General features: G+C 41.1%; 1 protein-coding gene across 7 annotated transcripts in view; it reads left to right on the forward strand.

Annotated features, from left to right (window-relative positions):
* The window catches only part of SAP130 (Sin3A associated protein 130), a 94,923-nt gene that overhangs the window by 30,542 nt on the left and 38,108 nt on the right, over nt 1-26,273 (forward strand). For 5 of the 7 annotated variants that reach the window (XM_047772593.1, XM_047772597.1, XM_047772595.1 and 2 more), the window contains 3 exons: nt 9,680-9,801; nt 16,447-16,749; nt 17,600-17,777. In XM_047772593.1, the coding sequence (XP_047628549.1) occupies nt 9,680-9,801; nt 16,447-16,749; nt 17,600-17,777 (603 nt within the window). The remainder of the gene's footprint in view (nt 1-9,679; nt 9,802-16,446; nt 16,750-17,599; nt 17,778-26,273) is intronic. The other 2 variants (XM_047772596.1, XM_047772598.1) reach the window with 1 other exon arrangement.

Below are 26,273 nucleotides of genomic sequence, written 5' to 3' on the forward strand. Positions count from 1 at the left end.
AGAATCCAAAATCTAGCATTAGCTCTGTTTGTTGTTACTAGATTATCATTTCTTCTAGGCCCTTTCAGCAGGTAGAGGTGGGAAGTAGGTAACATTTTAAAAACTAGTGTAGAAAAATCTGGCACATTTAAGTAGGTAACATTTTAAAAACTAGAGTAGAAAAATCTGGCACATTTAAGTCATATCATACGATTTTTTCTTTCTCTTTCCGCCTTATTTCACTTAGTGTGATAATCTCTAGTTGCATCTGTGTTACTGCAGATGTCATTATTTCTTTTTTTTTAATGGCTGAGTAGCATTCCATTGTGTGTATATATCTATATTATTATAGATGTATAGATATACACACACACCAGATCTTCATAATCCATTCATCAGTCAGTGAATATTTAAGTTATTCCCATGTTTTTGCTACTATAAATAGCATTGTTACGAACATAGGGGTGAGTGTATATTTTCAAATTAGAGTTTCCTCTGGATATATGCCCAGAAATAGGATTGCTGGATCGTATGACAACTCTATTTTTAGTTTTTTGAGGAACCGCTATGTTGTTTTCCATATTGGCAACAGAAATGTACATTCCTACCAGCATTGTAGGGGGTTCCTTTTTCTCTACACCCTCTCTAGCATTTGTTATTTATAGTTTTTAATGATGGCTCTTCTCATTGGTGTGAAATGGTACCTCATTGTAGTTTGGGTATTTTGTTTTTTTTGTTTGTTTGTTTGTTGGCAGCACTCACAGCATGTGGAAGTTCCCAGACCAGGGATCAAATCTATACCACAGCAGCAACCTCAGCCACAGCAATGACAAACCAGATCCTTAGCCCACTGACACCAGAGAACTCCACATTATAGTTTTGATTTGCATTAGAAATGCTTATTAGAGATTGATTGGGATGGCAGGGTAGTAGGATGTGAAGCTTGCCTTCTTCCAAAAACGTGTCAAAAATACATCTACATGTGCAACAGTTCACATAGAAAATCTACTGAATGCTGGCAGAAGACTTCAGACTTCTGAAAGAGCAAGAAAATCTCCATATAACTGGATAGGACAAAATAAAAGAGAAACTGAGAAGGAAATTGGGATGAGACCTGTGTCCCTGGGAGGGAACTGGTATAGAAGAAAAGTTCCTATACACTGGAAGTCCCTTCACCAGTGGGAAGATCAGCCATGACTGGGGTGGGGGTAGAGGTGGCTTTAGAGCCTTTGAAGAGAACACAGCAACAGGTTTGCAGCAGCCACATAGGAAACAGACCCACACAGTCAGTGCCATCACCCTGCACTCTCCAGACCAAGATGTGCCTCCATGGGTGTGAGTGGGGCCTGGGTGCTGAAGTTTGGGCTTTGGATATCAGACTTGGGGAGAATTGGGATTGGTTGTGCAGAGAGAACTGGGTTTGGTTGTGCCAAAATAGCCCGCAGGGCCTAAAGACTAGGGTAACCACATTTGAGAGTGTACGTGAAGGTACCCTGGGCTGCCTTAGAGACCAGGTGCCATTGTTGAGGGGTGCGGGAGGAAAGGGGCAGGACCCACCATTACAGCCTTGTTCCCTATGCAGGCTCTTAGGCAGTAGGAATCCTTATTCATGCTCCAGAAACAGTCACATGAACCATCACCACCACCTGGTTCTAGGAGTGGTCACAAACTACCTCTACTCCCATCACATACTTTGGATACATATATAAGCTGGTACCACTGCTGAGAACTCCAAGACCAGGAACCAGCCACCACATCTCCACATCTACTATCAAGAGGATAATGGCCAGCACAAGTTGAGGAAAGGGATGATGGGCACCTGTACTAAAAACAGCCTTTACACCAAAAAAGTTAAGCTCAAACAAGCTACACGGGTTGTTTCACATATAAGGAGCCCTCCATGACCACAGTAGACAGTTGTTTCTCCTAAACTCACAGAATAAAAGAGATATAAGTAAAATGAAGCAGAGGAACCATTCCCATTGAAAAGACCGAGAATTCTTCTGAAAGAACAATGAAACAGACCTGTTTAGTCTAGTAAACACTGATTTCAGAAAGGACATGATGAAAATACTGAAGGAACTAAGAAGGGCTATCAGCAGAAATGCAGAGTTGTCTAAAAGGAAACTAGAAACTATAAAGAGGAACCAAGAAACATTCAAAAATTCATTTGCCAAGCCAAAAGCTAAGCTAATGGCAGTGAATAGCACAGTCAGTAATGCAGAAGAACTAGTAAGTGATCTGGAAAATGGAACAATGGAAATTACTCAGGACAACAGACAGAAAGCCAAATTGGGGGGGGGGGGGGGGAAATGAAAGCAAACTAAGAGACCTGTGGGATAATATAAAGCATGCCAATCTACACATGATAGGTGTTCCAGAGGCAGAAGAAAGAAAAGGTGATTGAAAATATATTTGAGGAACTTATGGCTGAAAGCTTCCCAAACCAAAGGAAGGAAACAGACATTCACATGCAGGAAGCACAGAGGGTCCCAAGCAAGGTAAACCCAAACAGATCTACACCAAGATATATTATAATAAAAATGGCAAAAGTTAAAGAGAAAATTCTAAATGGCAGCAAAAGAAAAAGAGTTAAATAAAAGGGAACCCCCCCAACCCCCTGCAACGAGGCTATCAGCTGGTTTCTCTATAGAAAGGCGTTGCAAGATATATTCAAAGTTCTGAAAGGGAAAAATCTTCAAGCTACAATGCCCAGCAATATTATCATTTAGAATGGGAGAGAGAATTTCTTAGACAAACAAAAACAAAGAATACAGCAATACTAAACCTATCAAAAAGGAAATATTACAAGATTTTCTCTAACTAGAAAAGAAAAATCGATAGGAAAAAGAAGATCACAGTTGGAAAGTAGATCACTTAAATAAGCCAGTACACTGATTTAAAAAATAAACTGTTTAAAACTTTTCTTAGAGTTGGAGTTCCTGTTGTGGCACAGTGGGGTCAGCAGTGGCATCTTGGGAGTGCTAGGACACAGGTTCAATCCCTGTCCTGGCACAGTGGGTTAAGGATCCAGCATTGCCATAACTGCAACTTGGATCTGATACCTGGCCCAGAAACTCCATATGCTAGGGGGCAACCAAAAAAGAAAAAATAAGTTTTCTGTGAAAGTGATGGTATAAATCTATACCATCTATAATGGAAAAAATAAAAATCATTTAAGAAACAAAGTATATACATGAAATGAATGAATAAAATGAAAACACATGCAACCAAAAAATTAAAAAGAAATTGATGGTAACCACAATGAGCAGGAAAATGATGCACTTGAAGATATAAAAGAGGACCTCAAAATTATAAAACGAGGGGGAGGAAAGTAAGAAAATGTAGATTTTTTTTTTTTTTCCCCGGAATGTGTTTGAGCCTACATGACTACCAGGCTAAGGCAAGTAGGTATGGTTAGGGGGTAACATACTTGAAAACAGAGTAACTCCAAATCAAAAACATACAATAGATTCATAAAAACCTAAAAGAAGAAAGCATAAATGTAATATAAAACAAAATCATCAAACCACAAAAGGAAAAAGAAAAAGGACAAAGAAGAAGTATAAAACTAGTAGGAAAACAAGGTTTAAATGGCAATAAATACATACCTATCAGTAATTACCTTAAATGACTGCATTAAATCCTAAAATCAAAACACAGAGAGTGGCAGATTGGATTTAAAAAAAGAAAAAAACAGGAGCCTACAATATGCTATCCACAAGAGACCCATTTTAGGGTAAAGGACACACACAGATTGAAAGAGGATGGAAAATGTATTTTATGGAAATGACAAAGCGGAGGTCACAATGCTCATATCAGAGAAAGTAGATGTCCAAAGAAAGGCCATAAAGATGAAGAACACTATATAATGATAAAAGGATCAATAAAAGAAGAGGATTTTATACCTGCCAACATATATGCATCTAATATAGGAGCACCTATAATATATGAGTACTAACAAACATAAAAGGAGAAACCATTGATGGAAACACAACAAGAGTAGGAGACTTTAACACCCTACTCGAGTCCTTTAACAGATCTTCTAGCAAGGAAATCAGTAAGATAACAGAGACCCTAAATGATACAATAAAACAGAATTAATTGATATTTTTAGGATATTACTTCCCAAAAAAAAAGATATACATCTTTTTTTTTTTTTCTTCACTTTATAGGGCTGTGCCTATGTCATATGGAAGTTCCCAGGCTAGGGGTCAAATCAGAGCTGCAGCTGCTAGCCTGTGCTACAGCCATAGCAATGCCAGATCCAAGCCACGTCTGTTACCTATACTGCAGCTCATCCACATGCCTATCTCATTAAATGCAAAAAAAGCATTTAACAGAATTCAGCATCCATTCATGGTAAAAAGTCTTATCAGTATAGGTATTTCAGTACTTTATTATGTTGAGGAACATGTCTCAAAATAGCAAAAACTATCTTTCAGAAACCCATAACCAATGTAATTCTCAATGGTGAAAAGCTGAAAGCCTTCCCACTAAAATCTGGAACAACACAAGGATCCCCACTATCACCTCTTCTATTCAACATAGTATTGGAAGTCCTAGCCACAGCAGTCAGATAAGAAAAAGAAATAAGTTGTCCAAATTGGAGGGAAAGAGGTGTAATTGTCATTATATACTTGACATGATACTATATATAGAAAACACTAAACACTACAGAGAAACAGTCAGCAAGTAGGAGAGTACAAGATTAACATACGGAAATCAGGATTTCCTGCCATGGCACAGTGGGTTAAGAATGCGACTACAGTTCCTGTTGTGGCACAGCAGAAACAATCCAACTAGGAACCATGAGGTTGCGGGTTTGATCCCTGGCCTTGCTCAGTAGGTTAAGGATCCTGCATTGCCTTGAGCTGTGGTGTAGATCACCGATGCAGCTCAGATCTGGCGCTGCTGTGGCTTTGTCGTAGGTTGGCGGCTGCAGCTCCTATTAGACCCCTAGCCTGGGAACCTCCATATGCCATGGGTGCAGCCCTAAAAAGACTGAAGAAAAAAAAAAAAAGAATGCGACTACAGTGGCTTGGGTTATGGTATAGGTGTGGGACCAATCCCTGGCCTGATACAGTGGGTTAAAGGATCTGGCATTGCTGCAGCTGCGGCTTAGATCATGGCTGTGGCTCAGATTCAGTCCATGGCCCAAGAACTTCCATATGCTTTAAGTGAGGCTGTAAAAGCAAAAGCAAAGACAAAATTCATATAGAAATCAGTTACATTTCCTCATGCTAACAATGAAATATCAGAAAGGGAATTATAAAAACAATACCTTTTAAAATTGCACCCCAGGAGTTTCAGCGGAAACTAATCTAATCTAATAACTAATCTAATAACCATGAGAATGCAGGGTTGATCCCTGGCCTTGCTCTGTGGGTTAAGGATCCAGTGTTGCCATGAGCTGAGGTGTAGGTCACACACACAGCTTGGATCTGGCATAGCTGTGGCTGTGGTATAGGCCAGCAGCTACAGCTTCAGTTTGACCCCTGGCCTGGGAACCTCCATATGCTGTGGGTGCAGCCCTAAAAAAATAAATAAATAAAATTGCACCTCAAAGGTAAAATACTTAGGAGTAAAACTGACCAAGTGTTAAAGATATATATGCTAAGTATAAAACATTAATAAAGGAAATAGAAGGTGATTTAAATAAACAGAAAGATATTCTATGCTCTTGGATTGGAAGAATTCATATTGTTAAAATTGCCATACCTACCCAAATCAATCTACAGCTTTAATGTAATCCCTGTGAAATTACTCATGACATTTTTCATAGAACTAGAACAAGTGATCCTAAAATGTATATGGAACCATAAAAGACCCAGAATTGCCAAAGCAATCCTGAAGAAAAAGAACAAAGCAGGAGGCGTAACCCTCCCAGACTTCGGACATCACCATAAAGCTACAGTGATCAAAACAATGTGGTATTGGCACAGAAACAGACATATGGATCAATGAATGGAATAGAATAGGGAGCCCAGAAATAAACCCACACACCTGCAGTCAACTAATCTTTGACATAGGAAGCAAAAATACACCATTGGAAAAAGACAATCTCTTCAGCAAGTCGTGTTGGGAAAGTTGGAAAACTGCATGTAAATGAATGAAGTTAGAACACATCTCTTTACCATACACAAAAATAAACTCAAAATAGCTTAAAAACTTAAACATAGAGTTCCCTTGGGTTCGATCCCTGACCTCGCTCAGTGGGTTAAGGATCCGGTGTTGCCATAAGCTGTGATGTAGGTCGAAGATGCAGGCTCAGAACTGGTGTTGCAGTGGCTCTGGCATAGGCCAGAAACTGTACCTCTGATTTGACCCCTAGCCTGGGAACTTCTGTATGCCATGGGCGGGTGCAGACCTAAAAAGACAAAAGAAAACAAAAAAAATAAGACTTGATTCCATAAAATTAGGAGAGGTCGTAGGCAAAACATTCTCTGACATAAATGCCACCAGTGTTTTCTTGGTCAAGAAAGGCAATAGGAATAAAACCAAAAATAAACAAATAGGATCTAGTAAAACTTAAAAGCTTTTGTGCAGCAAAGCAAATCGTAAGCAAAATGAAAAAACAACTTACAGAATGGGAGAAAATAATTTGCAATTGAAACAATCAACAAGGGCTTAATTTTCAATATGTACAAACAGCTCATGTAACTCAATAACAACAAAAATGGACAGAAGACCTAAATAGACATTTCTCCAAAGGAGAAATACAGATGGGTGGTAGGCACATGAAAAGATGTTCAACATTACTAATTATTAGAGAAATGCAAATCAAAACTACAAGGTGATATGAAGTTTCCATCGTGGCTCAGCAGAAATGAATCTGAATAGTATCCGTGAGGACTCAGGTTTGATCCCTGGCCTTACTCAGTGGGATAAGGATTCACTGTTGCCGTGAGCTGTGCCGTAGGTCACAGATGCAGCTTGGATTCCTCGTTGCTATGGCTGTGATGTAGGCCAGCGGCTACAGCTCCAATTTGACCCCTAACCTGGGAACCTCCATATGCCACGGGTGTGGCCCTAAAAAGACAAAGGCAAAAGAAACAAAAAAAAACTACAAGGGGCTATCACCTCATACCTGTTTGAGTGGCCATCATAAAAGAGTCTACAAATAACAAATCCTGGAGAGAATGTGGATAAAAGGGAAGCCGTCTACACTCTTGGTGGGAATGTGTGTTGGCACGATCACTAGGGAAAACAGTACAAAGTTTCCTCAGAAAACTAAGAATGGAGTTACCGTATAATCCAGCAGTCCCACTCCTGGACATATACCCAGACAAAATTATAGTTTAAACAGATGCAGGCACCCCTATTTTCATAACAGCACTATTCACAATAGCCAAAACATGGAAACAACCTACATGTCCATTGATGAATGGATTCAGACAATATGGTACATGTATACAAGAGAATACTACTCCACCATGAACAAAAAAGAAATAGTGCCAGTTTGCAGCAACACAAATGCAACTACAGATTATCATGTTAAGTGATATGAGAAAGAGAAGGACAGATACCATGTGGTAACATTTATATGTGGAATCTAAAATATGACATGAATGAATCTTGTAGAATCTAAAATATGACACAAATGAACCTATCTACAAAACAAAAACAGATTCACAGACAAGGAGAACTGATTTGTGGTTGCCAAATGGGAGGGGTTTTGTAGAGGGATCGTTGGAGGTTGGAGTTAACAGATGTAATCTGTCATACACAGAGGAGATAAACAACAAGGTCCTACTGTGTAGCACAGAGGACTGTATTCGGTGTCCTCTGATAAGCCATGGAAAACGAAAAAAAGAGTATGTATATATTTGTATCTGAGTCACTTTGCTCTACAGCAGAAATTAATGCAAAGTTGTACATGGACTATATACTTCAATAAAAATAAACTTAAAAGAAGAAATGCTTGTTAGCTTTTAGTATTATTGATCTTGTGCCCACCCACTTTGCCGAACATGCTTATTAGCTGTGAAGGTTTATAGATCCTCTTTATTTCCTATGTAGATGTCTGCAAATAAGGACAGTTTTTTGAGGAATGGAGTTTTTTTTCTGTTCTGTATACCTATGTTTTTCTAATTGTTGGCTAGAGCTTCTTATATGGTGATAGTGAGCATCCTTGTCTTATTCCTGACCTGAATGGGAGTTCTGAAATTTCATTGTAAGTTTTGATAAGATACTGTTTTCAGTTTGAGGGACAAAATTTCTTTCTGTTCCTGTGTTCTTAGGCATTATATATCATGAATAAGTATTGTATGCTGCTAAATTTTTTTGTGTATCTTTTGTAAAGTTTCAAATGATTGTTCTCTTTTAATTTTTTAGTATCTGAAACATTAATAGAATTTCTTTTTTTTTTTTTTTTTTGGTCTTTTTGCTATTTCTTTGGGCCGCTCCTGAGGCATATGGAGGTTCCCAGGCTAGGGGTCCAGTCGGAGCTGTAGCCCTCGGCCTACGCCAGAGCCACAGCAACTCGGGATCCGAGCCACGTCTGCAACCTACACCACAGCTCACTGCAACGCCGGATCGTTAACCCACTGAGCAAGGGGAGGGACCGAACCTGCAACCTCATGGTTCCTAGTCGGATTCGTTAACCACTGCACCAAGATGGGAACTCCAGAATTTCTGATATTGAATCATTCCTGTCTAAGATAAACCTTATTTGATCATGATGCAGTTATTTTGTATAGTTCTAAATTCAAGTTTATTAATTTTTCTTCAATGTAGAAAGTGAGATTTGTTTATAATCTTTTCTCATACTCTCTGTCCAACTTTGGTATTAAGGCTATATTTTGCTCAAAAAGTGTTAGATCTTTTTTTTTTGTGGTCTCTGAATCAGTTTCTGTAAGGTTGGGATTGTATGTTTTATGTATGTTTGATAAAATTTGCCAGTCAAAACAGTCTGAACCTAGAGTCTCTCAAATGGAATTGAGCAGGAAAGATTTTTGATTACTGAGATTTTTTTGATCTGTTTTGTTAATTACTTTTCTATGTATGTGTTTTATTAATGTAGTTATTGATAGTATCCATTTCTTTTTTGATTTTTTATTTTATTTTTTTCTATATAATGATTTAAAATTTTTTTCTATTATAGCTGGTTTACAGTGTTTTGTCAATTTTCTGCTGTACAGCATGGTTACACATACATGTATACATTCTTTTTTCTCACGTCATCATGCTCCATCATAAGTGACCAGACATAGTTCCCAGTGCTACACAGCAGGATCTCATTGCTAATCCATTAGTATCCATTTCTTTGTTAAATATTCTTTCTGGGGAGTTCCCGTCGTGGCGTAGTGGTTAACGAATCCGACTAGGAACCATGAGGTTGTGGGTTCGATCCCTGCCCTTGCTCAGTGGGTAAGGATCCGGCATTGCCGTGAGCTGTGGTGTAGGTTGCAGACGCGGCTTGGATCCCGCATTGCTGTGGCTCTGGCGTAGGCCAGTGGCTACAGCTCCGATTCGACCCCTAGCCTAGGAACCTCCATATGCCGAGAGAGCGGCCCAAAGAAATAGAAAAAAAAAAAAGACAAAAAAAAATTCTTTCTGGGTCTGTGCCCTTTGATGTAATTAGGACATAATTCAAGAAATGTTGGTATGGCAGAAGAGTTTGTAGGGGATAGGATCACTTGAAGGGAAAGAGGAGAATTGACCATTTTGGTTCCTATTATCTGTGTTCCATCTGTAGACCGTCTGTTCCTGTTCAGTTCCAGTACTTTCTGCCAACGTACCCACCTTCAGCATACCCGCTGGCTGCTCACACCTACACCCCCATCACCAGCTCTGTGTCCACCATTCGACAATATCCAGGTATGAGCCCCACTGTGAAGATGACTTTTAGCATTTTAATTTTTGCAAGCAATGAGACAGAAATTGATCAGTGAGTATGTCTAGTATGTATTTAATTACTCCAGTTTCTATTTTCAAATTCCAATAAAGCTGAAATCTGAAGCTTTAAGGTTGCAAATCCCCATCTCTGCAATCTTTGAAAGGTTGTTACTTACTAGTGGTATTAGCATTCTTTTCCCACCCTGAAGATAATTATGTTAACAGTTTTTAATATAATCCCTTCAAGTGGTGGTACAGTTAAAATGAGTAAAGTGGAGTTCCCATTGTGACTCAGCAGAAACAAATCTTACTGGTATCCATGAAGACGCAGGTTCAATCCCTGGCCTCGTTCAGTGAGTTAAGGATCCGATGTTGCCATGGGCTGTGGTGTAGGTCGAAGATGTGGCTCAGATCTGATATTGCTGTGGCTGTGCTATAGGCCAGCAGCTGCAGCTCCAATTTGACCCTAGCCTGGGAACCTCCATATGCTGTGGGAGCGGCCCTAAAAAGACAAAAAAAATTAAAAATATAAAAAAAATAAGTAAAGCTTTATAGAGTATCTATTATTTTGTGGGATATTTGTTGTGGCTTTTTTTTTTTTAACCTTTTTTTGCTGCTCCATGGCATGTAGAGTTCCCAGCCTAGGGATCAGATCTGAGCCACAGTTGTGACCCAAGCTGCAGCTGACGCAATGCCAGATTCTTAGCCTACTGTGCCAGGCTGAGGATCGAACTTACGTTCCAGCACTCCCAATACACTGCTGATCCTACTGTGCCACAGCAGAAACTTCTGTTGGATTTTTAATGTTAGTCCAATTATGCTCAACATTCACCATCCAGTCTTGTTTTTTAAAAAAAGTTATTTTTGCCAATTCAGGATAAACAGTACTTAAAATTCACGGTTTATAGGATGTTTTCTTGTGGGACCCTTGGCTCACTTGGGGCTGAAAAAAAGCTGTTTCATGAAATTGTGACAGTTGCCCTTCTGCAGTACAGTCAAGGACTGCAGCCAGGGCCACATGTGGCCATTGAGCGTTTGAAGGGGGAGGATGTGGCCCAAATAAAGAACTGAATTTTTTTTTTACTTAATTAAAATGAGAGAAATTTCAAATGTGTTCAGAACAACTTAGTGATAGGAAACTACTTTTTTCAAAATTGTAGATTTTACGGGATTGAGATACAAAATGAAATATTTCTAATAAAAATTTATTATGTGAATTGAGAAGCATTTTAAGAGTTAAATGTACCCTGCATTTTGAAGACATAATATGAAAAAAAGAATGTAAATTGTCTTACTAATAATTCTTACAGTGATTACATTTTGAAATGATAATTTAGGGGGTATATTGAGTTAAACAAGATATATTATTAGGAGTTCCCATAGTAGCTCAGCAGTTAATGAACCTGACTAGCATCCATGAGGACACGGGTTCCATCCCTGACCTCGTTCAGTGGGTTAAGGATCTGGCGTTGCCTTGAGCTGTGGTTTAGGTCACAGACACAGATCGGATCTGGCATCGCCGTGGCTGTGGCATAGGCCAGCAGCTGTAGCTCTGATTGGACCCCATCCTGGGAACCTCCATATGCCACAGGTGTGAAAAGATGTATCATTAACGTTAATTTGGCTTGCTTTTTACTTTATTAATATGGCTATTGAAAAATACAAAATTACATGTATCACTTATATTTTCATTGGACAGTGCTAGTTGAAACCTTTCAAACACTAAGGTTTAAATAACTTTATTTTTATTTTTTATTTTTTTGGTCTTTTGTTTTTTTTTAGGGCCGCACCCTGTGGCATGTGGAGATTCCCAGACTAGGGGTCGAATTGGAGCTACAGCTGCCAACCTACACCACAGCCACAGCAATGCCAGATTAGAGCCACATCTGCAACCTACACCACAGCTCACGGCAACACCGGATCTTTAACCCACTGAACAAGGCCAGGAATTGAACCCACAACCTCATGGTTCCTAGTTGGATTCGTTTCCAGTGCACCATGATGGCAACTCCCCATAAAGATTTCTTTACAATCCTATAAGGTAAAATCATATTTGATTGATTGTTGCCAGAAGTACAATACAAAAACTATCATAGAAACATATCGACAGTTAGGAAGTAAATTTCATGCCTCTTTGTGTGTGTGTGTTGGCACTGCGGAAAATTCTTAAGTTTCTATATCAGTAACAGCACTTGCCTTCAGCTTCCTTCATCTACTGCCTTAGCCAATTGATATTTCTGTAACAGTGCAGTCATTTTGCCTGCACCAGAGGAGGTGATTCATTACCAGTATGTGTTTCTGAATGCTACTCAACTGAAAAGGGCATGCCAAGCTGCTGCAGACACTGTCACTTTGTATAAACATTTATTGTGAAAGTCCATCATAAGAGCACCGTCCGAAATGTTGGGGGTCCTGCCAGTCATCTCTTTCTCTTCATGATTCCTTTTTCAAGGGTCTTTTTTCACCACCACAGTAGCCCTGCTGGTTACTAACACAGTAAAGTGAATAGTACAATCAGTACATTATTTCATCCAGTAGCTATATACTGTCACTGGTGCAGATGAGAGCTAATATATTATTTCTCAGACATGTGAATCTATACATGGATGGACATAAATGAAAAAATGATTTAGTAATTAGCTTACACTGTACTGTTTTCCAGCATTATGGACCCATTAGCTTATTTTAAGGGAGATGTTTTTGAATCATGAAGAAACGGGAGGAGTTCCCTAGTGACTCAGTGGGTTAAGAATCTGTCATTGTCACTGCTGTGGCTCGGGTTCTACCCCTGGCCTGTGAATGTCTGTGTGCTGTGGCCACGGCCAAAAAATTTTAAAAATTAAAAACAAAAGAGAACGGAAAATTTGTATATATTAGGCTCTGGTGTTGACAAATATGGAATTACTCTAATACATAGTTTACGATACATTAAACCAATTGTTTGTGGTCTCTAGTTGCTTATAAAAATGGAATCTTGGAGTTCCCCTCGTGGCTCAGTGGTTAACGAACCCAACTAGCATCCATGAGGACACGGGTTCCATCCCTGACCTCGTTCAGTGAGTTGAAGATCTGGCACTGCTGTGATCTGTGGCGTAGGTTACAGATGTAGCTCAGATCCCAAGTTGCTGTGGCTCTGGAGTAGGCCAACCGCTACAGTTTCAATTCGATCCCTAGCCTGGGAACCTCAATGTGCAGCCTTAAAACACCAAAAAAAAAAAAAAAAAGGAACCTTGTTGGTCTATTAGTTATAAGTTAAATGGAGAGGTGAATATGTAATTATGAATGTAGATACATAATCTCTATCATTTGCAAGGAATTGATCCCTGTCTTTGTTCCTGAAACTTCACTTGTTTCAGAGATGTTTTCCACTTCATTTTTTCACTCATGCATTTATTGATTCCACAAATACTTATTGAAACTCTACTGTATGCAAGGTCCTATGCTAGGCTTTATTTATTTATTTGGTCACACCCACAGCATGGGGAAGTTCCTGGGCCAGGAATCAAACCTGCGCCACAGCAGTGACCAGAGCCACAAAAGTGACAAGGCAGGATCCTTAACCCACTGAGCCACCAGCAAACTGTTAGGCTTTATTTTTACAGTTGACTTTTAAACAGATGACACTTTCAACAAGCCTAGCATCTAGTAGGGAGATAAGATGTGAAGAGATACTGTAGTGTGTGCCAAATTCCAAGAGAGGGGCTTGAGCAAAGCTGTGTGGATTCTGAGCTAAGAGGGTTATTTTCATTTGACTCCTCAAGTAGGGTTGTAGGGTTGGAGGTCAGGAATGATTTCCTAAATGAAGTGACGTTTGGAAAGCAAGTCTCAGAATGGACAATCCAGAGCCATGGTAGGACTAGATAAAAGCACATTTCTGTCTGTAAATGAAGTATTAGCATAGAATATGTGCTTGAAAAAGAGTGGTTTGATTTTGGTAGGAGTGTAGTGTGAGTGAGAATGCAAAGCATGGAATAAGAATGAATCTTAAAAAGGCCTAGAGTAGTGACTAGACTGCAGGTTCTGCAACAGGCGCATAACCAAAAACTGTTATTGAAATAACAAAGATACACTTCTCAGGAAGAAACATTTCCAGTAATGCTCTGGAAATTGTCTATGTATGTATTTTACAAGCGAAGAATTGCAATACAGCAGTGACTATAAATTTACATGTACTATTCACTATACTTTTCATATTCATGATAATTTAATTTTTATCTCTGTGGTTTATAAAACTTTTTCAAAAGTTAGATCTTTTTTAAAAATGGAGTTATCAGAGTTCTCTTCATGGCTCAATGGTTAACGAATCCAACTGGGAACCCTGAGGTTGCGGGTTCGACCCCTGGCCTCGCTCAGTGGGTTAAGGATCCGGTGTTGCTGTGAGCTGTGGTGTAGGTTGCAGATGCAGCTTGGATCCTGTATTGCTGTGGCTCTGGCATAGGCCGGCGGCTACAGCTCTGATTAAACCCCTAGCCTGGGAACCTCCAAATGCTGCGGGAGCAGCCCTAGAAAATGCAAAAAGACAAAATGAAAATTTAAAAAATTAAAAATTGAGTTATAATTGACATATATTAGTGTCCCATGTACAACGTGATTGAATGTTTATATGTATTGCAAGTCTAGTTAGCATCTGTCACCATAGTTATAGATTGTTTTTTTCTTGTGATGAGAACTACTCTCTCAGCAACTTTTAAATATGACATATAGAAATTCCCATCGTGGCTCAATGGAGACTAATTTGACTAGCATCCATGAGGACGCAGGTTCAATCCCTGGCCTCGCTCAGCAGGTTAAGGATCCAGCATTGCAGTGAGCTATGGTGTAGGTCACAGACACTGCTTGGATCCCTCTGTGGCTGTGGCTGTGGCATAGGCCGATGGCTGCAGCTCCTATTTGACCCTTAGCCTGGGAACCTCCGTATGCTGCAGGTGTGCCCTAAAAAGACAAAAAAATATTAAAAATACAGTATTAACTGTTGTCGCCATGTTGTACATTGTATCGCCATGACTTCTTTTATCGTACAACTGGAAATTTGTACCTTTTGACCCCCATCACCTGTTTTGCCCACCCTCTACCGCTGCCTCTGGCACCTACCAATTTGTTCTCTGCATCTAACAGCTCAGTATGTTTTTGTTCTCTGCTTTTTAGATTCCATGTATAAGTGAGATCATACAGAATTTGTCATTCTTTGTGTGACTTACTTCACTATGTGTAATATTCTTTTTTTTTTTGTCTTTTGTCTTTTTTTGTTGTTGTTGTTGCTATTTCTTGGGCCGCTCCCGCGGCATATGGAGGTTCCCAGGCTAGGGGTTGAATCGGAGCTGTAGCCACCGGCCTACGCCAGAGCCACAGCAACGCGGGATCCGAGCCGCGTCTGCGACCTACACCACAGCTCACGGCAACGCCAGATCGTTGACCCACTGAGCAAGGGCAGGGACCGAACCCGCAACCTCATGGTTCCTAGTCGGATTCGTTAACCACTGCGCCACGACGGCAACTCCCCGCTATGTGTAGTATTCTTTAGACCCATCCATGTTGTCACGAATGGCAAGATTTCAGGGTTTTTTTTTTTTTTTAATGATTAACATACCATTGTGTGTGTATGTATGTGGATATATATATATGTGTATACACATGCACACACACGTACACATACCCTGTCTTCTTAATCCATTCATCCATTGGTGGACAGATTATTTCCATATCATGGCTGTTGTAAATAGTGTTGCAATAAACTTGGGAATACATATATCTTTTTCTGGATTGTTTTGATGACTGAGAAGAAAAGTCTTTTGTTTTCTTTACACAAATGGTGAGAAATCATTTTTGTTGCTTCCTGGGAATGTTTTTGTTTTCAGTTTTGCTGTTGTTGTGTTTGCTTTTAATATACACTGTAGGTGATATGTTTGCCTGATAGAAAAAAAGGAAAGCTGATTGTTCTCTGTCTTCAGTGGATATTATGGAACTTAAAATTCATAACTCCTGGGAGTTCCCGTCGTGGCTCAGTGGAAACGATTCTGACTAGTATCCATGAGGATGCAGGTTCGATCCCTGGCCTCACTCAGTGATCTGGGGATCTAGTGTTGCCGTGAGCTGTGGTGTAGGTCGCAGACGCAGCTTGGATCCCATGTGGCTGTGGTGTAGGCTGGTATCTGCAGCTCCCACTCGACCCCTTGTCTGGGAACCTCCATATGCCTTGGGTGCAGCCCTAAAAAGCAAAAACAGAAAAAAAACTACTGTATAAGGTAGGAGTTCAGAAATACCTGTGATAGTGGTTTTGTTAATAAAGCAGATTCTTAACCTAGAGGCATTGATGTAGCTCAGAAGTTTTACATTATTTGCATAGTTGCCTGCTCACATTTGGCATTTAATAAATGATTGCTTTTTTCTCGTTTGAATGCTATTTCTAGTAATCTGCAGAGAGATCATATCAAATTGGTAGAAAGTAAGAAGAAAAAAAGTCACCGATATATAGAATTTTATTTAATCCCCTCTTTAAAAAAAAAAAAAAACTAAGGGTTTAGATCTTAAACAGTAGAAAAATTCTGTTTTGATTTGAATGTTTTTCTCCTTGTATGGACTGTGTCTAATCAGATCTAACATTTTTGTCACTTTTTGCATCATTTTCAGTTTCAGCTCAGGCTCCCAACTCTGCCATCACAGCTCAGACTGGAGTTGGGGTGGCGTCCACAGTCCACCTGAACCCCATGCAGTTGATGACAGTGGATGCTTCTCATGCTCGACACATCCAAGGGATCCAGCCAGCCCCCATCAGTACACAGGGTATCCAACCAGCCCCCATTGGGACCCCAGGGATCCAGCCAGCCCCCATTGGCACACAGGGAATTCACCCCGCAACCCCAATCAGCACACAAGGACTTCAGCCTGCGCCAATAGGTACCCAGCAGCCCCAGCCTGAAGGAAAGACTTCAGGTAATTTTAATTTTTTCCGTGGATGGTGTGGAGGAAAAAGATAAAGGGATTTAAATCATGGTTCTGCCACTTGCTAGCTTTGTGGTCTCAGTTACCCTCCTGGGAAGCCATGTACATAAACAGCCTAGTATGCTTCTTCGTGTGGGCGGGAGCATTCTAAAAGAGCTTTTAGTTGAGAGAACACATTCACCTTATGGAGTAATGTTTTCATTCTGTTTTAAGATCTTCTTTGAAGTTGTGTGTAATGCTGTGAAGTTGGAATGTTAATACCATTATTAGGGACTGAGAGGCAGTGGTATTGTACAAGAAGAAAAAGCTGTAGAAGAATGTCTTAAAGTGTATGTGTACTTTATGTGTCTTAAAGTAGTTAACAATTGTAGAGGAAGGAAAAATGGCCATGGATCCTGTGTCATTAGACTTTGTCACCTCTTCCACTTTGCCGTCTGCTTTCAGCAGGTGAACATTGTGCTTTATCCCTCATCTTCTTGAAATCGGACAACCATAACATGGGTACTTTTTTTTAGGGCCACACCTTTGGCATATGGAGGTCCCCAGGCTAGGCATATAATCGGAGCTACAGTCATCAGCCTTTGCCACAGTCACAGCAATACCAGGTCCGAGCTGCGTCTGCAACCTACACTGCAACTCATGGCAATGCCAGATCCTTAACTCACTGAGCTAGGCCAGGGATTGAACCCACAACCTCTTAGTTCCTAGTCAGATTCGTTTCTGCTGCGCCACGATGGGAACTCGTGGTGGTCGAATCATTGTCTTTTTTCTTATGTGACGTGTTAGTAACATTCCTCCCATTTCCTTCTCTTCATTGTTCCTCCCCTTCCATGTCCTCTAGCAGTGGTGTTGGCAGACGGAGCCACAATTGTAGCCAACCCCATTAGCAATCCATTCAGCGCTGCTCCAGCAGCAACAACTGTGGTACAGACTCATAGCCAGAGTGCAAGCACCAACGCTCCAGCCCAGGGCTCATCCCCACGGCCAAGTATACTCCGGAAGAAACCTACCACTGATGGGTGAGTAGACCCAGAAGTACCAAATGGTACCTCTGGTTCTGGATGTAATGGGTAGAAACGACAGGCACCAGTCCAGTGTTGGTGGCAAAATAAATTTCCGCCAAAATAGCTGGAATGCAGCATTATTCCTAGGCCCTTGCCAAGCTCAGACTATAGGATAGTAAGAATCCAGGATTCACTTGGTGTCAGTTAGTAAGCATCTCTTATAGATTACTTTAGGAATTCTCTCTGGTTCTGAGACTTTAATATCAGAAGCCCTAAAGTAGCTTGTTAAGGAACGCTTCAGGCTTGTCTAGGTAGACACAGTGTGGAATGTGTCTAGTTGTATAGTTTTCCTAGTTGTCCTAAATGAATTATTGCTCAGGGCACACAATTTCCCCAGTGTGGTAAGGGTCATATATAATGGCTGATAGTGTTCTTTGTTGTCCCATAAGCTTCTGAGTTGCCAGGCCATAGGCGGGAAGGTATGTGCTTTCCTATGAAACAGACTATAGGGTTTCTTTCAACTCTAAGTCAGTCCATGACACCATGACCTTATCGATGAAAACCCAAGGCAGAGCTTGTAGTTAAGATGGCAGATTGAACACACGCGTCCTCTCAAAACCCTACAGAACTTCTTCTCAAAATACTACAGAACTTTTAGTAAGTTTAAGTCTAAACTGTATTTAACTGTTTCAGCTTTTTAAAAAAAAGAGTATAAACACACAAGGATGGGAATAGAAGACCACAACAGCAACTAGACTTTGAAGCTGGGAAACAGGCACTTGATCACCCACTCCCTTAGCTCTGAGCAAGTTGAACGTTAAATCTGCAGAAAAAAAAAGCTAAGAACCATCCTCATTTAAATTGTAAATTTTCAAAAGGACCAAGAACAGGAAGAACTGGAGGTAAGAGGAGGCTGGGCTGAAGTCTGTCTGAGAAGTGGTGAGAGCTCTGCCTCTTCTTCCCTACCCACACTGTGGGGTGCACTGCCCCGCCGCCCCAGCCCTGTGAACTCTGCACATGGTCCACTGGGGTCAGCCAGCACAATGCATGACCAGGATTATATCAGATGTTAGGTGGCCAAGCGTATCCCAGTCCACTTCTCCCTTATGGCTGAAACAGCCCTGGCAGTTGAACTTAAATCTGTTGACAGAAAGTGGGAGGAGAACTCTAATCTCCTTCGAGGGTCCATCCAGTCGAGCGGAAAGATCTAAAGATAGGACCACTGGGAGTTGCCGTCGTGGCGCAGTGGTTAACGAATCCGACTAGGAACCATGAGGTTGCGGGTTCGGTCCCTGCCCTTGCTCAGTGGGTTAACGATCCGGCGTTGCCGTGAGCTGTGGTGTAGGTCGCAGACGCAGCTCGGATCCCGCGTTGCTGTGGCTCTGGCGTAGGCCGGTGGCTACAGCTCCGATTCAACCCCTAGCCTGGGAACCTCCATATGCCGTGGGAGCGGCCCAAGAAATAGCAGCAACAACAACAAAAAAGACAAAAGAGAAAAAAAAAAAAAAGATAGGACCACTGGGGGCTTAAGGATGGGGAGCAAATCACCCTTACAGTAGACACAACTCAGAGCTTGCAGCCAGCTTCAGTCTTTGCTCCTCATCATGAGCAGGCAGCCAAGCATATCACATATCCGAGGGGGCTTTGGCCAGTGCAAGATAGATCTGTACAATCTGGAAGATGCAGAGGCTAGCCAAGAAGAATAAAACCAAAAATAAGAACACATGAACAAGACAGACACTGTCAATTCCATCTTCAGAGGACAAAAGCAAAACTGCATCCTTGAAATAGGAAGGCAGTCCTTCATAAAAGGAACATTTGGAGATCAAGAGTACATCCTGAAGTGTGATAGCAGAAATCAAAAACTCAGTGGAGTAACTGAAAGGTAAAATTGAAATCTCTCAAAAGTAGATCAAAAAAATAGGCAGAAAATAGGAGAGAAAAGACCAAAAGAGAAAAAGAAAAAAAAAATTAAAGAACTAGTTCACGAGATCCTATTTCCAGATATCGGGCTTTCAGCAAGACAGTTCAGAGAAAAGCTGGGGTCGGGGGGGCAGTCACTTAAAAATAATTCATAGAGGGGAGTTCCCGTCATTGCAGAGCAGAAACAAATCTGAGTAGGAACCATGAGGTTGTGGGTTTGATCCCTGGCCTCGTTCAGTGGGTTAAGGATCTGGCATGGCTGTGAGCTATGGTGTAGGTCACAGACGAAGCTCAGATCTGGCGATGCTCTGGCTGTGGTGTGAGCCAGTGGCTACAGCTGCAATTTGACTCCTACCCTGGGAACTTCCATATGCCAAGGGTGTGGCCCTAAAAAAAACAAAAACAAAAAAAATTTAAAAAAATAATTCATAGAAAGTTACCAAAACTCAAGGGTAGGAGTTTCCTGATTTCACAAACCATGAAATGCTCAGCACAGTAGACGAAGTGGACACAAACATCACCAAGAGAAAATACTTTAGAATTTCACAGCACTTTACACAAAAAGATCTGTCCTCTTCCCACACTTGGTCACCTCCAGAGGCCCTTCTGCTGCTGTGCCTTCTGTGATTGCCTGTTGTCATCTGAGTCCTCTGAGACCTGACCTCTTCTCCAAGTATGGCTTTTTGCTTTAATTCTGACTGGGCTCTTTCTCTTTTTCCCCAGGGTGGTGGCTGTCTCTCCCCCCACCCCCCCATCCCTTCCTATCACTGGGCCTGGGGCTGGGTAGATCATTGCCGCTTTCAGGCCATTCCTTCTCAAAAGCAAATGTTCTTTCTCATCTGTGTTTATAGTTCATAAAATCTGCAATTGAAAAAGCAGTTTCACATAACCAGGTTAATCCAGACATGCTGAAAAGTTTTCCAGTTACTGAATCAAATACCAGTTTTTATATATTTATTTGTTTATTTATTTGCTTTTTAGGGCCACACCTGTGGCATAGGATGTTCAGCTAGGGGTCAAATCGGGGCTGTAGCTGCCAGCCTACACCACAGCCACAGCAATGCCGGATCCGAGCTGCATCTACGACCTTCACCACCACTTACAGCAGCGCCGGATCCTTAACCCACTGAATGAGGCCAGGGATCAAACCTGCATCCTTGTGGATGCTAGTCAGATTCGTTTCCGCTGAGCCATGATGGGAACTCCAAATACCAGTGTTTAAATTCAAATTAATTTAAATGCAATATTGTTAAATATTGCTCATCACTTGCACTTACCAGCTTTCAGGTGCTTTGTGGTAACATATGGCTGGTGGTTACCTTCCAGGACAGGGAGGCTCTTGGGGCTTGATCAGATTCAGGTTTCATTTGGGGGCTGCATTTGTCCTTAGAAAGTACCTAGGATCTGGCTGTCACACTGTCTTTAATTTGAATGTTAACAGAAATGTTTTCTCAGCTCTCTGGCCTCCCAGTTGCTGGAATGCCCTCCCGCCTCTGCCCTCCCTCAGCAGTGCACACTCATTAGCGCTAGCAACTTCATCTGTGCTCCACATTCCACAGCCTGCCCCTCTTCCCACTCCAGCAAGACCCACCTGGGAGCCTTCAGACTGCTGGTCAATCTCACGCTTTGACTTGTCCTCACTGCCTTTCCTGGGTCAGACTCTATGGTCTGTTGCAATCATTTCCTTGCATACAGCCTCGGCTCCTCACACTGTCAAACCAGGGTTAAGTCCAACTCATTTGTGTCATGCTGCTTGCATCTTTGCAGAAGACTGAGGCAGGGAGCACCACGTCGACTGGCACTGAGACCTCACGGCAGACCAGTAGAGTATGCTTTCGCAGACCAGCCTTCTAGATACTGTGACCTCTGCTCCCCTCCAGGTGTCCACACCTCCTCCCCCACACTCACTTGTAGTTCATGAACAGAAACAACCAAAAGAGAACTTCACAAACTTTTTGTCATCTCTTACCTGTCAGCCCATCCCCTACTCTGCCTCCATCTCTCAGTACAAGTGAACACTCAGGCATCTCACTAAAGCTCCTGGTTGCAGCCCTTCTCACCTGCTTGAGAGCAGTGCTCCAGCTCTCCTCCCTCTCTTCTCCTTTATCAGTTTCTTGCTAGTGGATCATTCACATAAAAATTATAAACTCGCTGCCATTTCTTCCATCTTAAAAAAAAAATCCTATTGAGCCACTTTGTTCCACCATCTACCCCAATTTTTCTTTTTGTCGGTCCTATTTAAAAAGAAAATAAAGTAGTTGTCTCTATTTGCTGGTTCCTCTTCTTCCAGCCCCTTGTTTTCAACATTTTCACCGCACAGATAATGTTTGTACAGTGTAAAGAGTTAGCACAAGGCAAACACAACATACAACCACTGTATAGGTCAAGAAACAACATTACCAGCACCTTCTCCCAAAGGTGACTAGCCAGTTTGCTTTTTACCTTACCAAATTGTTTTGCCTCTTTTTGAGCTCCCATAGCATCCTGTGTTATACATTTTTTGTGTTAAGTCTGTCTTTCACGTGGTTTGGGGAGATTCATCCACATTACTGCATGCGATTGTAACTATTATACTATTATATAAAATGCCCTTGTATAAGAATACCATAGTTCATCCTTGGGTACTTGGTTTTTTTCCAGTTTCGGTCCATCATGTTGTTTTGATACATCAGTAAACACATTGCTGTTATGTACCTTGGAGGGGGTTTGCTAGGCTCTTGGCTGTGCTCATGTTCAGCTCCAGCAGAAAATGCCAGCAATCTGTCCGGGATTTTATAACCATTTACAGTTGCCAGCAGTGGGGTCGCTGCCTTTGTCAACATTTGTTAATCAGCACTCTTTTTAAATTTGGTCATTCTGTGGGTTCATAGTGATGTATCTCATTACAGGTTTTGCGGGGGGGGGGGGTTATTTTAGGTGGCCGGGGTAGAATTGGTCTTGCTTATTTTATTGTGGGAAATTTAAACATAATACAAATTTGAGCATATGAATTTATATCCATTGTCCAAGTTCAATTATTAATTTATTAACTCATGTTTTATCTGATGCTCATCTGCCCCCTTTCACCAAATTATTTTGACGCAAATCCCAGGGAACACGTCACTTCATTTGTATGCATTTCAGTGTGTGTTTATTGAGAGAGAATTTTTTTAAAAAAGTACTAACCCTTTAATGTTTTCCTTCTGCTCACTTTGGGTTTTCTCTGTTCTCTCTCTAGTTGCTTTAGGTGTAAAGTTAGGTTTTCTTATTTCCTGAGGTAGGCTTATATTGCTATAAACTTTGCTGTTAGAACTGCTTTTGCTGCATCCAATAGGTTTTGGATTGTTATGTCTTTGTTGTCATTTGGTTCTAAGTATTTTTTAATTTCCTCTTTGATTTCTTCAGTGATCCATTGGTTGTTTAGTAACATGTTGTTCAGTCTCCACATGTTTGTGTTTTTTACAGTATTTTTCTTGTGCTTGATTTCCAGTTGTATAGCATTGTGGTTGGAAAAGATGCTTGATATGATTTCAGTTTTCTTAAATTCACTAAGGCTTGATTTGTGGCCCAGCATGTGATCTATCCTAGGGAATGTTCTATGTGCACTTGAGAAGAATGTGTATTCTGCTGCTTTTGGATGGAATGTTCAATAAATATCTTTTAAGTCCATCTGGTCTAATGCATCACTTAAGGCCTGTGTTTCCTTATTAATTTTCTTCTGGATGATCTGTTCATTGCTGTAAGTAGGGTGTTAAAGTCCCCCCACTGTTGTGTTATTGTCAATTTCTCATTTTAAGGTTGTAATAGCAGTTGCCATATACAGTAAAGTGATTATTTTAAGGTCTGTTTTGTCTGATATGAGTATTGCTCCTCCACCTCTCTTTTGATTTCCATTTGCATGAAATATTTTCTTCCATCTTCTCACTTTCAATTTGTATGTGTCCCTAGAACTGAAGTTGGTCTCTTGAAGACAGAATATATACAGGTCTTGCTTTTGTATCCATTCAGCCAGTCTATGTCTTTGGTTGGGGCATTTTGTCCATTTACATTTAAGGTGGTTATTGATATGTACATTCTCATTACCATTTTATTAATTGTTTTGGATTTGGATTCGTTGGTCTTTTTTCTTCCCTTCTCTTGTTCTTTTCTCTTTTGGTTTGATGACTATTTTTACTTTTGTATTTGAGTTGCTTTTTCTTATTAATATGTATGTCTATTGTAGATTTTTGGTTTGCAGTTACCCCAGAGTTTTGCTATAGTAGCATGTGTACACACACACACACACACACACACACACAAGATTGTTTTAAGTTGTTGGTCTCTTAATTACAAGTGCATCTCCAGTATCCTGCATTCGTATCCTCCTCTTCTCATGATTTCTGGTTTTGCTAGCGTGTTTGTATGTGGATGACTTCCTACCTTTACTGTATTTATGCCTTTACTGGTGAGCCTTGTCATTTGCAATATTTTTATTTCTAGGTGTGGCCTTTTCTTTTCCACCTAGAGAAGTTCCTTTAGTATTTGTTGTAGAGCTAGCTTAATGGTGCTGAATTCTCTTAGCTTTCACTTTCTGTGAAGCTTTTGACTTCTCCTTCAAATCTGAATGAGAGCCTTGCTGGGTGGATTATTCTTGGTTGTAGGTTTTTTCCTTTCATCACTTGAAGTATATCATGCCACTCCCTTCTGGCCTGCAGAGTTTCTGCTGAAAAATCTGCCTATAGCCTTATCAGGGTTCTCTTGTATGTTATTTGTTTCTTTTCCCTAGCTGCTTTCAATATTTTCTGTCCTTAATTTTGGTCAGTTTGATTAATATGTGTCTCAGGGCGTTCCTCCTTGAGCTTATTTTATATGGTACTCATTGTGCTTCTTGGATATGAGTAAGTGATTCATTTCCCATGTTAGGGAAGTTTTCAGCTATTATCTCTTCTCATATTTCCTCTGCCCTTTCTCTCTCTTCTCCTTCTGGCACCCCTATAGTATGGATGTTTGTGCATTTAGCATTGCCCCAGAGTTCTCTTAGATTGCCTTCATTTCTTTTCAATCTTTTTTCTCTTTTCTGTTCCATGTCAGCTATTTCCACTACTCTGTCTTCCAACTTGCTTCCTTGTTTTTCTTTCTCCTGTATTTTGCTGTCAGTTGCTTCTAGTGAATTTTTTATTTCAGTTACTGTATTTTGAACCTCAGCTTGCTTAGTCCTTTAAATCTTCTATTTCTTTGCTAAATGTTTCTTGTAATTTGTCAGTTTTTGCCTTCAGTTTATTTCCAAGGTCTTGAATCATCTTTGCTGTGATTAGTCTAAATTCTTTTTCATGCAGGTTAGTAATCTTCAGATCACTTAGCTGTTTTTCTGTGGGGTTTTTTCCTTATTCCTTTATCTGAGTCCTAATTCTCTGCCTTTTCATTTTGTATAGATTTTTGGTGTGGTCTCCTTTTTGCAGACAAGAGAGTTGTAGCCTCTCTTGCTTCTGATGTCTGCCAACCCCCACCCCACCCCACCCCCTGACCCACCTTGCAGCTGAAGTTGGTACAGGGGCTTGCTGTAGGCTTCCTGACAGGAGGGACTGGTGCCTCCACTGATAGGTGGAGCTGATTCTTATCCCTCTGGTCTTTGCTCTTGGTGAGAGTAGAAGCAGCTGTGTGTCTGGGGGGGGTCCTTAGGGCAGCTGATGCGGGTTTTTTGTTTGGCCTGGGGCTTCTCAGCCCTGGTGGGTGGGGCCAGATTCTTCCAGAATGGCCACATCCAGAGGAGTTCATGCTGATAATTATTCTGAGACCTTTGTTTCCAATGTCCTTCCCTCACAGTGAGCCACAGTCACCCCCTGTTTTCCCAGGAGATCCTCCAAGAAGTGCAGGCAGGTCTGACCCAGATGCCTTTGGAGTCATTGCTTTGCCCTGGGACCCAGTGCACATGAAAGCCTATGTGCGCCTTTCAAGAGTAGAGTCCCCCTGTCCCGTGGAGCTCCTGTGCACAAGCCCTGTTGGCCCTCAAAGTCAAACGCTCTAGTGGCTCCTCCTCCCAATGCCTGATCCCCAGGCCTGGTAACCTGACATGGCACTCAGAAATGTCACCCCCATGGGTGAGTCTCTGGGGTATAGTTACTTTCCAGTTTGTGGACCCCCCAATCCTGGTGTTGCTTATAGCCCTTCCTACCGTCTTGATGTGGCCTCTTCTTTATCCTCTGGAGTAGGATATCTTTTCTGATAGTTTGCGGTCTATTTGGTTGAAGGTTGTTCAGCAGTTGGTTTTACTTTTGTTGCTTTTATATAGTGAGCTCCAGTCCTTCTACTCCACCATTTAATCCCATCTCCCCTTCTCCTTTCTGCCATAAGGATACCAGTCATTGGATTAGGGCCACTCTGTGTCTAGAGTAATCTGTTTATAGAGGGCCGCATTCATGGCATGTGGAAGTTCCCAGGCCAGGGATCGGACCCATGCCACAGCCACTGCAGTGACAACACCAGATCCTTAACCCACTGTGCCACAAGAGGACTTCTAGAATGATCTTATCTCAAGATCTTTAATTAAATTTGCAAGGTCCTATCTCTTTTTCATTCGTAAGTACGAGGGATAGGATCCAAATGTGTCATTTTAGGAAACGCAACTCAACC

The sequence above is a fragment of the Phacochoerus africanus genome, chromosome 3 (genome assembly GCF_016906955.1).
Source record: "Phacochoerus africanus isolate WHEZ1 chromosome 3, ROS_Pafr_v1, whole genome shotgun sequence".
Taxonomy (NCBI): Eukaryota; Metazoa; Chordata; class Mammalia; order Artiodactyla; family Suidae; genus Phacochoerus; species Phacochoerus africanus.